Below are 12,045 nucleotides of genomic sequence, written 5' to 3' on the forward strand. Positions count from 1 at the left end.
ATTTTTTGAAATTCCCGAAATTCGGCCATTTCGGCCAAGGACGAAAAAAAACACAAACCGAAAAGGTAAAAAATTATAGTCCATATTATTATGGACTTTTCACTTGATAATAAGCCCGGACGACATAAACCGAATAACATGGCCGCTGGACAATCTTAAGCCACGAAGAACTGACCCTTTATTACCCACATTCGCAAACGTTTAAGATACCAACATGCGATGCGTGTGTAATGCACCCATGATGATCAGTTATAAGCAACTCTTGGGGACGAACCCGACCTTGCCTCCTCGCAGGTCGTAAACCACCTCCGTCGTCGCCTGAGCCAAGGAGCCGATAACCGTGATGCCCCGTGCGTGCGCCGGCACCGGCGCGTACGCGAGGCACCCCACGGAGAAGATGTTACCGCGGTCCTTGAAGTACATCGTCTGCTGGACGCCGGGCTCCAGGCCCGCACCGCCCTCGAAGGTGAGCTTGACCGCCGGCACCCCGACGCTGCTCTGGCCGGTGAAATTGTAGCACGTGTCGAGCTCGCCGTACGGCGGCGCCACAGGGTACTGCCCCATCCACCCCCTGAACTGATCGCGGAGGGCCGCGTAGACCTCCGGCTGCAGGTAGGTGAACGTCGTGTGCAGCTCCATCAGCGCGTCGCCGGCGAGTGCCGGAGGCGGAACCGGGATGTCCTGCCCGGCGACGCTCACGCCGACGAGCCGGAGGAAGTACAGGTTCGGGTGGGAGGCTTTGCTCTTTAGGGTGGCGTAGCTCACTATGTTCGGGCGCTTGGCGCCGAAAGAGAGGAAGCCCGCCGAGTAGGGGAAGGCCGAGGGCAGGCAGTAGGAGAAGGCGACCGTGTCCGGCGACAGAACGACCCGCGACGCCAGCGAGTGGGGGTCCCGGCTGAGGTCGAGGACTCCCGACGAGCGGCCCTCCGTGCTGGCGCCGCGCATCTCCACGCAGACGAACCTGAAGTCGTCCACGGCGACCGACCGCGAGACCGTGAGTGTGTCGGTGACGAAGGTGGCGTTGAGCACGACGGCGCCCTTCTTTGTCAGGGTTGCCGTGCAGCTGGGTCCGGAGCAGTCGCTCAGCGGGCAGTTTCTCGAGCCACACGGGATCTGGGCGAGGGAAGACGACCGGGACGGGTCGAAGAGGTGCTTCTTGCCGCACCGCCCCCCGGTGCATGGCTCGCACCGGAGGAGCGTGGCTCCCACGGTGGCCGTGTCGAATCCCACGGTGAGTCTCTGCACCGGGGTGCCGTAGCCGACGGTGACGTGGTACTCTGATGCGCCCGGAAGAGACTGGAGTGGGGTTCCGATCGAGGGGATCGTCACCCCGGACTTTTTATAGTCGCCTGAATCGCCGAAGAGGGCGCGCAGGCGGAGGGCGTCGCCGATCGAGGGCATGCTTTGGCCCGAACGGGCACCGGCGCCAGAAGCAGGAGCGCACGGGCTAAGCCGATGCATTACCGGCAGCCATCCTCCATCTCCTGAAAAATGACCACAAGTTCATTAGCATGAGAGGTATTGGCTCTGAATTAAATTGATGCAAGACACTTCACCAGAAGGGACGGGCGAGCAGGTCGACGGACTCCTCGGATCGGATGAGAGGACAACAAAGTGCTTTCCACCATTGGAGTAGCTGGTGTGGTAAGAGCTGCCAAGGTGAGCAGCAGCAAGAATCAGACAGAAAAGCAGAGAGGGAATGGCGGAAGCCATTGCTTGTTGTGCTATGTAATGGTGGTGCAGTTGCATGGTACCTCGTAGGAACCTGCCCTATATATAGCCGTGACATCCAGCTAGGTTGCCAGCGTTTGAAACTGTCATCTCTCCTCCTACGACGCCCGACGACGGGGATCAGTCTTTTGTCGTGTGTTCTCCTATGACGATCGGCCCAAAGCCAGGTACATACAAGCGCTAATGCCTGCGGAAATAGATAGGGATTTACGCCCATCCTTCCAACATGGGAGGAGAATTAATTATGCACAGCTAGCTACTAGCCGGAAGAATCAGCGACCAAGTTATCCATATCAATAGCTTCATTGCTAGCTGTTAGAGCATCTTCAACAGGCGCGCTATCTTAGCCGTGCGCTAGAAAAAGCTGTTTTTTCTGTGCACGCGGAGTCGAAACGGGCGCTCCAGTAGCCACGCAATAATCACGCGCGCGGTATAATGGGTTCAGCGCGCGGAGGAAAATGGCATCACACGCTGCTTATTTCGTGCAACGACGACTCGCGCGTGACTTCACCAACCGCCAGACCTCCAGGCGCTGTTTTAGGATGAACATCGAGTTGTTCAAACACATTGCAGAGAAACTGGCGAGCCATGATCGGTTTTTTCAGTAGAGGAGGAATGCCGCCGGAGAACTCGGGCATAGTACCTTTCAAAAGGTGACAGCCGCTTTGCGTACGTTGGCATACGGTATTCCGGCGGGTCTAGTTGATGATCACTAGGCCATAGGTGAGAGTCAAGCCATCATGTGTGTCAAGCGTTTCGTAGTCAGAATTATGCAAGTGTTTGGTCTGGAATATTAGAGAGCTTCCGATGCTGAAGACACTGCAAGGCTTTTGGAGATGAACAAAGCACGCAGGTTTCCAAGTATGCTTGGCTCAATAGATTGCATGCATATGGACAATTCCACGGCATGATATGGACAATTCCACGGCCAGAAAAAGGGTTCCTCTATAATCCTTGAAGCAGTGGCCGATTAGGAGACTTGAATTTGGCATGTGTTTTTTTTGAATGCCTGGATCTTTGAATGACATCAACGTCCTTAATCGATCACCACTCATGTATAAGATTGCAAATGGTGAAACTACACCGGTGGAGTTTGTAGCAAATGACCATACATATAACTATGGCTACTATTTTACGGATGACATCTACCCAAAGTGGCAAACATTTGTGAAGCCATTGAAAAAAAGGAAGGTAAGAAAAATCTTGATTTCCACAATGCTCAGGTGGCGGCTAGGAAAGATGTGGAGAGCGCTTTCAGGATTTTGCAAGCCTAATTTGCTATTGTGAGAAAACCGGCTAGATTTTGGGATCAAAAAATCATTTGGTACATCATGAACGCTTATGTGATCATGCATAACATGATCATCTGGAATGAGTGTGGGCAAGATATAGACTATTCTCAGTATGAGTTATTGGGACGTCTCGTGCGAGTGCGGAGGAGGGCTGTGAGGGTGGCCCGATTTATTGCCTCCTATAATTCCATTCGACGTGCCGAAACGCATGATGATCTTCTGTAGAATCTAATCGAGGAGTGGTGGGCATGGAATGGGCGACAAAACTAGTTTGTTGTTGTATGTTTGATGTTGTATTGTTGAACTATTTGTTGTATTGGAATATAAACTATTTGTTTGAGTTGTAATAATAATTAAACTATTTATTGTTGATTTTTTTTGTGTTTGATCTTTTTGGTTTAGTGAGAAATGTAGTTTGTGCTGGGCGCACTGTAAATTTAGCGCGCCTGCTGGAGCTATAGTAAGTAATGTAAACACTCCTACTCGAATATGTTCCGGAGTGTTAGACTCTGCCCTATTTAACCATGCCCCGAAAAGACTCGATATAGAGGTGAAGGACTGCACCGAGTGAAACACGAATAGTACGCCATAGCTCAAAACAGGCTCGCGTCCCGTACACCAGAGTAACCTGGCTAGCGGGCATGTCAGAAATAAATGTTGTATCTGAAAGTGCGTTATATCGACTAGAGGGGGGGGGGTGAATAGGCGATTTTTATGAATTCTTCACCGAGGAATTTGCTGGTGAGGAAATTCCTAACTGAAGAACTACTAGCAGCGGAATAAGTACTCAGAAGTAAACATAACAGAATACAAGCATAGTCATCATGGCGAGATGAAGACAAACATAGAGTACAGAAAGCATAAACACAGGATAACACAAGAAAGAAGACGGACAGACTAAAAAAATTGAACTGAGGAAATTGAGAAAGTATTCAGTCAAAGTCTTCAAACAGATATGAACAGGTACACAACAACAGACATGAGGAAATGAAAGAGTTGAGGAAATAGAACCAGGAGGCTTGGTGAAGACAATGATTTGGTAGACCAGTTCCAACTGCTGTCTCAGTTGTACATCTGGTTGGAGCGGCTGAGTATTTAAACTCGAGGACACCCAGTCCCGGACACACAGTCCTCACCGTATTATCCTTGAGCTAAGGTCACACAGACCTTGCCCAATCACTCGTGGTAAGTCTTCAGGTGACTTTCGAACCTTCACAAACGCGGTCACTCGGGGATCCACAATTCCTCTTGGATGCTCTAGACCTTGACGCCTAACCGTCTGGAAGAAGCACAATCTTCAAAGGTAACAAGCATCGGATCCACGCAGGATCAATCTCTTCAGTGATGCTTAATCACTTTGGGTTTGTAGGTGTTGGGTTTTGGGTTTTCCTCACTTGATGATTTTCGCTCAAAGTCCTCGGAGGTTGAGATGCTCTCAATTGACAAGTGTCAGTTTCTCTTGGAGCAGCCAACCAGCTAGTGGTTGTAGGGGCGGCTATTTATAGCCTCGGGAGCAGCCCGACATGATAAGACATAAATGCCCTTGTCTGATATGACCGTTAGGTGGGTAGATATTTTGGGACAGCTGGCGCATAGCACAACAACGGTCGGAATTTTGGCTATCAAAGTCCTCAGGGCTATCATGTTCCTCACTATGTAGGCAATTCACACTGGTGAATTCCTAACTCCTCAGTCAGAACAAATTCCTCAGAGACTAGAAGAACTTCGTCTCTCTCACTGAAGAATATGACTGAACTGTATGAGATTTCCAATGGCTTCACTCGAAGGGATTGGTAGGTGTAGGATTTTGAGTTGAGCATCACATGGAAATTTTTCCTTAGTATTTCGTCAACCCCCTTTAACAGTACGGTTTTTCCTATGACTCGAGAAATAGAAAATGAAACTACGAAGACAAAAGTCTTCACGCTTCATATTCCTCGGATGAATACCAAGTCTTCAAGGTCACACCAATTTCTTCACTTTCAAAGTCTTCAGATATCCAAAGTCTTCAGACGAAGAACTTCATTTTTAGGGGTCGACTTTCTCTGTAAATATCAAACTCCTCATAGACTTATAGACTTGTGTACAGTCACAAACGCATCAGTCCCTTAACCTATAAGTCTTCAATACACCAAAATCACTAAGGGGCACTAGATGCACTTACAATCTCCCCCTTTTTGGTGATTGATGACAATATAGGTTAAGTTTTCAACGGGGATAAACATATGAAGTGTAAATACTGATATTGAGGAATTTGATTGCAAGATATAGAAGAACTCCCCCTGAAGATGTGCATAGTGAGGAATTTGCTTTTGAAGCGATGCACACTTAAAGAGTATAATCATGGAGATCTCCCCCTATATCTTGTAATTCATACACGCATTTGATATATAATGTGAAGAATTTGAAATGCATGATGAAACATGGTGACTGATGTAATTCAGCATGCGTGCATTAACATTAATGAGGAATAAGCATGCAGAAGAACACAACAAAAGTATCAGGTCACCATAGAGTTTAAGATTACAACTCGATCCAGCAAAGTCATCAGAAGAACGAGAGTTGTAACTTAGCAAACAAACGCCCATATAAGATAGACCCGCTTGAAGACTAACTCAAATTTCTCCCTCTTTGTCATCGAATGACCAAAAGGGTTGAAACTGAGGACTAACGCCCCTGAAGAATATCAAGAAGATGGAGGAGCGCCAGCGTGGTCAGGGTCTTGAGTCGATGTAGGGCCTGCCGCAGTGTCGTCCAAGTCTTCATGCTCGTCTGTGGCGCGTGATGAAGAATATGAGCTAGCCACCAAGGAAGGAACCTTGACCCTCTTGAATTTCTTCGGAGGAGGAGCAGACCAGTCAAAGTCTTCCTTGGAGCCCATTTGTTTCAGATCTTCTTCACCATATAGATGTGACAGAATAGCCCAGGTGCGATCAAACACTTCATGGAGGTAGTAGTGGTTTTTCTTCACTGCATTATGTGTGGAAGTCATGTTGTGAAGAATGGAACCAAACTGACGCTTAACCCATTTGTGGTTGCGATCCACCTTCTGGTGAAGACTTATCAGCAGTTCACGATCAGTCAGCACACGAGGAGTAGTAGCTTGAGGACTTGTCTTGGTAGCATTGGCAGCAGTATCATGAGTGGCAGAGTCATCATTGGTGGAGTAAGATGCAGCTTTGCGGAACTGACCATCCAATGGACGAATGCCTTCATCGATCACGGTTGGTGACTTGCCCTTTTCTTCACCTGAAGAATATGTCCGTTTGAGGACTTCAATCGGAGGCAAGTAGCTGCCATAGTTGAGAGTGTCAGCCTTGTAGTTGAGTGAAGACCTTGTTATGAGGAATCTCATGATCCATGGCGCGTAAGGCTTCAGCTCAAACGAAGAAAGTGCAACATTTGCAAGAGTCCTCATGAAGAAATCATGATAATTGTTAGGGATGCCATGCATGATGTTGAAGAGCATATTCTTCATCATTCCCACAATTTCTTCATCAGAGGAGTCATGACCTTTGATTGGACTGATAGTCTTCGTCAGAATGCAATAGACTGTCCTAGGCACATAGAGCAATTCCTTCACGAGGAATTTGGTCCTTGGAGCTTGTCCTGGCTTCAGCGGCTTCATGAGCACTTGCATGTAGTGATCAGTGAGTTCAGGCTCATCATACAGACAACGAGCACCGTCAAGTGGAGGACTGATTGGCAGGGCACGAAGCAATTCAGTGGCTGGTGCCTTCTAATATGTGTTTTCAGTCATCCAGTCCAACACCCATGAGTTGACGTCAGCAGCATCGCCTGTGATATGCAAAGTTGCGTAGAACTGAAGAATAAGCTCTTCGTTCCAATCAACAATGTCAGAGCAGAAATTTAGCAAGCCAGCGTCATGAATCATGCTGAGGACTTGACAGGAGCACGACATGGATTCCATGTCCACATGAGGAATATGCTCATGATCGAAGACTTTGTCCTTGTTGAAGAGCACTGAGGAATAGAAGTTGGCCTGGCTGGCAGTCCAGAAACGCTTCCTTCTAAGACGAGCATTGTCATAGGGGTTGAAGTCAGTGAAGAACACGTGCTCGCCGAAGAAATCATCAGCCCTGAATTTTTGCTTCTTAGAGAAGGGATCCTTTGGCTTGGGCTGAGGAGTGTCAGTCAGTTGCAGCACCACCTCAGGAATCGCAATCTCAGGTTCCTCAGGCTGAGGAATTCCAGGCTCTTCAGCAGCTTCAGGGTTGCCAATTCTTCATTGACAATTTCTTCAGCACTAGCGGCTGGAATTTCTTCATGAACACTTGGGGTTGCATGAGGTTCTTCAGATCCCATTTGTACTACAGTGGTAGTAGGGGACTGAGGAATAGCTTGGAGGGGAGTGAACATTGGGGAGTTGGGATGCTGACTGTCCCAAAATTCATCATTGAGGACCGGAGTGATACAGCCAATATCCACATCCTCCTCTTAAATTTCTTCAACACCTGCCTCTTCAGCAGTAAACTGAGGCAAAGGTGAGGAAATGATTGGGGTTGAAGAGATCTCATCCACTTCAATTTCTTCGTCCAACTGCTCTAAAGAAGCAGCAGAATGAGGTTCTTCATCAGATTCATTAGGAATCACATAGTCTTCACCAAAAGGAACAAGGTCCTTTGATGGCATTGATGAAACTGGAATGACATCAATTGGTTTGTCAATTGAACTGATCAGAGTCTTCATCTTCTTTGGAGTTGTAGAATTTGATGAAGCTGATGCCTTCCTTTTCTTCACAGTTGCACGTTCTGTAGCCTTGGTCTTCTTCGCATCTGATGCAGATGGAAGGATTGGAGTTGGTGTAGGCGCAGGAGGTGCAGAGGACATTGGTTCATGTTCCTCAGGCGCAACTGATGCAGTTGCCCTGATTTGTTCACTTTCTTCAGGCGCACCACTAGTGGATGCCCTGGCAATATCTTCAGCGGCTGGAATGGAGTCATCAGCCCTGGCACTCTCATTTTCTTCAGTAGGCTGAGCAGATGCCTCAGCCTGAGTAACTTCAATGTGTGCAAGTGGAGCAGCACTTGAAGTGAATTTCTTTGTCAGATTGACGAAACGTACCTTGGCGCCCTTCCAGTCAGCATAATAGCGATCAAATTCATCGCTCGGTTGCTTGATTTCAGCTTGCAAGGCAAGAAGCTGATCAGGGGTGAGAGTGAGGACATTGTCCTTGAGGTAGCGCTGTTTCTTGTACTACGCTTTCTTCAGACTTCTGCCTTGTTCAAATTTCCATTTCTCTTCTTCAATGAAGGCAGTGAGGACATGGCTTTGACCAGGAGTGAGGTTCATCTCTGGCAAAGGCGTGTTGGGGTCCTTGTGTTGGGGAACATAGTAATTTCAAAAAAATTCCTACGTACACGCAAGATCATGGTGATGGCATAGCAACGAGAGGATAGAGTATTGTCCACGTACCCTCGTAGACCGTAAGCGGAAGCGTTATGACAACGCGGTTGATGTAGTCGTACGTCTTCACGATCCGGCCGATCCAAGTACCGAACGTACGGCACCTCTGAGTTCAGCACACGTTCAGCTCGATGACGATCCCCGGACTCTGATCCAGCAAAGTTTCGGGGATGAGTTCCGTCAGCACGACGGCGTGGTGACGATGATGATGCTCTACCGGCACAGGGCTTCGCCTAAACTTGGCGACGATATGACCGAGGTGGAATATGGTGGAGGGGGCACTGCACACGGCTAAGGAACGATCCATAGATCAACTTGTGTGTTCTGGGGTGCCCCCCTGCCCCCGTATATAAAGGAGCAAGGGGGAGGCCGGCCGGCCCTTGTGGGCGCGCCAAGGAGGAGGAGTCCTCCTCCTAGTAGGAGTAGGACTCCCCCTTTCCTACTCCTACTAGGAGGGGAAAGGAAGGGGAAGAGGGGGAAGGAAAGAGGGGGGGGGGCGCCGCCCCCCTCCTAGTCCAATTCGGACCAGAGGGAGAGGGGGCACGCGGCCCACCCTGGCCGCCCCTCTCTCTTTCCACCAAGGCCCATGTGGCCCATTATCTCTCCCCGAGGGGTTCCGGTAACCCTCCGACACTCCGGTTTTCTCTGAAAACGTCCGGAACACTTCCGGTGTCCGAATATAGTCGTCCAATATATCAATCTTTATGTCTCGACCATTTTGAGACTCCTCGTCATGTCCGTGATCACATCCGGGACTCCGAACAAACTTCGGTACATCAAAACTTATAAACTCATAATAAAACTGTCATCGTAACGTTAAGCGTGCGGACCCTACGGGTTCGAGAACTATGTAGACATGACCTAGAACTATTCTCGGTCAATAACCAATAGCGGAACCTGGATGCCCATATTGGTTCCTACATATTCTACGAAGATCTTTATCGGTCAAACCGCATAACAACATACGTTGTTCCCTTTGTCATCGGTATGTTACTTGCCCGAGATTCGATCGTCGGTATCCAATACCTAGTTCAATCTCGTTACCGGTAAGTCTCTTTACTCGTTACGTAATGCATCATTCCGTAACTAACTCATTAGCTACATTGCTTGCAAGGCTTATAGTGATGTGCATTACCGAGAGGGCCCAGAGATACCTCTCCGACAATCGGAGTGACAAAACCTAATCTCTAAATACGCCAACCCAACATGTACCTTTGGAGACACCTGTAGTACTCCTTTATAATCACCCAGTTACGTTGTGACGTTTGGTAGCACCCAAAGTGTTCCTCCGGTAAATGGGAGTTGCATAATCTCATAGTTGCAGGAACATGTATAAGTCATGAAGAAAGCAATAGCAACATACTAAACGATCAAGTGCTAAGCTAACGAATGGGTCAAGTCAATCACATCATTCTTCTAATGACGTGATCCCATTAATCAAATGACAACACATGTCTATGGTTAGGAAACATAACCATCTTTGATTAATGAGCTAGTCAAGTAGAGGCATACTAGTGACACTATGTTTGTCTATTTATTCACACATGTATTATGTTTCCGGTTAATACAACTCTAGCATGAATAATAAACATTTATCATGAAATAAGGAAATAAATAATAACTTTATTATTGCCTCTAGGGCATATTTCCTCCAGTCTCCCACTTGCACTAGAGTCAATAATCTAGTTCACATCGCCATGTGATTTAACATCAATATTCATATCTGTATATGATTAACACCCATAGTCCACATCGTCATGTGACCAACACCCAAAGGGTTTACTAGAGTTAATAATCTAGTTCACATCGCTTATGTGATTAACACCCAAAGAGTACTAAGGTGTGATCATGTTTTGCTTGTGAGAGAAGCTTAGTCAACGGGTCTGTCACATTCAGAGCCGTATGTATTTTGCAAATATTCTATGTCTACAATGCTCTGCACGGAGCTACTCTAGCTAATTGCTCCCACTTTCAATATGTATCCAGATTGAGACTTAGAGTCATCTGGATCGGTGTAAAAGCTTGCACCAATGTAACTCTTTACTACGGGCTCTTTTATCACCTCCATAATCGAGAAATATTTCCTTAGTCCTCACTAAGGATATTCTTAACTGATGTCCAGTGATCTACTCTTAGATCAAAATTGTATTCCTTTGTCAAACTCAGAGCAAGGTATACAATAGGTCTGGTTCATAGCATAGCATACTTTATAGAACCTATGACTGAGGCATAGGGAATGACTTTTCATTCTCTTTCTATTTTCTGCCATGGTCGGGTCTTGAGTCTTACTCAAATTCACACCTTTGCATCACAGGCAAGAACTCCTTCTTTGACTCTTCCATTTTGAACTATTTCAAAAATTTATCAAGGTATGTACTCATTGAAAAATCTTATCAAGCGTCTTGATCTATCTATATAGATATTGATGCTCAATGTGTAAGCAGCTTCACTGAGGTCTTGCTTTCAAAAACTCTTATTCAAGTATCCTTTCATGCTATCCAGAATTTCTATATCATTTCCAATCAACAATATGTCATCCACATATAATATTAGAAATGCTACAGAGCTCCCACTCACTTTCTTGTAAATACAGGCTTCTCAAAAAGTCTGTATAAAACCATATGCTTTGATCAACTCATCAAAGCGTATATTCCAACTCCGAGAGGCTTGCACCAGTCCATAAATGGATCGCTGGAGCTTGTACACTTTGTTAGCACCTTTAGGATTCACAAAACCTTCTGGTTGCATCATATACAACTCTTCTTTAATAAATCCATTAAGGAATGCAGTTTTGACATCCATTTGCCAGATTTCATAAAATGTGGTAATTGCTAATATGATTCGGACAGACTTAAGCATCGACACGAGTGAGAAAATCTCATCGTATTCAACACCTTGAACTTGTCAAAAACCTTTTTGCGACAAGTCGAGATTAGTGGATAGTAACACTACTATCAGTGTCCATCTTCCTCTTGAAGATCCATTTATTTAACATGGCTTGCTGATCATCGAGCAAGTCAATCAAAGTCCATACTTTGTTCTCATACATGGATCATATCTCAGATTTTATGGCCTCAAGCCATTTCATGGAATCTGGGCTCATCATCGCTTCCTCATAGTTCGTAGGTTTATCATGGTCTAGTAACATGACTTTCAGAACAGGATTACCGTACCACTCTGGTGCGGACCGTACTCTGGAAGACCTACGAGGTTCTGTAGTAACTTGATCTGAAGTTTCATGATCATCATCATTAGCTTACTCACTAATTGGTGCAGGAATCACTGGAACTGATTTCAGTGATGAACTATTTTCCAATTCAGGAGAAGGTACAGTTACCTCATCAAGTTCTACTTTTCCTTCCACTCACTTCTTTCGAGAGAAACTCCTTCTCTAGAAAGGATCCATTTTTAGCAACGAATATCTTGCCTTCGGATCTGTGATAGAAGGTGTACCCAACAATTTCCTTTGGGTATTCTATGAAGACGCACTTCTCTGATTTGGGTTTGAGCTTATCAGGTTGAAAACCTTTTTCATATAAGCATCACAACTCCAAACTTTAAGAAACGACAGCTTAGGTTTACTGCTAAACCATAG

At 46.4% G+C, this 12,045-nt stretch overlaps 1 protein-coding gene across 1 annotated transcript; it reads right to left on the reverse strand.

Annotated features, from left to right (window-relative positions):
- Window positions 1–91: 91 nt before the first annotated feature.
- On the reverse strand, window positions 92–1,713 carry LOC123156257 (aspartyl protease family protein At5g10770-like). Its single transcript, XM_044574400.1, has 3 exons — window positions 1,557–1,713; window positions 1,246–1,481; window positions 92–1,113 (listed from the first exon to the last, which is right to left on the reverse strand). The coding sequence occupies exons 1-3, from the start codon at window positions 1,711–1,713 to the stop codon at window positions 250–252; spliced, it is 1,257 nt and encodes a 418-aa protein (XP_044430335.1). The 3' UTR covers window positions 92–249.
- Window positions 1,714–12,045: the final 10,332 nt, after the last annotated feature.

The sequence above is a fragment of the Triticum aestivum genome, chromosome 7B (genome assembly GCF_018294505.1).
Source record: "Triticum aestivum cultivar Chinese Spring chromosome 7B, IWGSC CS RefSeq v2.1, whole genome shotgun sequence".
NCBI classification, from domain to species: Eukaryota; Viridiplantae; Streptophyta; class Magnoliopsida; order Poales; family Poaceae; genus Triticum; species Triticum aestivum.

Excerpts from the sequence above, each read along its gene's own strand:
- LOC123156257 (XM_044574400.1), bottom strand. The coding sequence starts at position 1,713 with ATGGCTTCCGCCATTCCCTCTCTGCTTTTCTGTCTGATTCTTGCTGCT. Across the intron at positions 1,482-1,556 it reads CTGCTCGCCCGTCCCTTCTG|ATGGAGGATGGCTGCCGGTA; the intron begins GTGAAGTGTCTT and ends ATTTTTCAGGAG. Across the intron at positions 1,114-1,245 it reads CCGTCGGCTACGGCACCCCG|ATCCCGTGTGGCTCGAGAAA; the intron begins GTGCAGAGACTC and ends TCCCTCGCCCAG.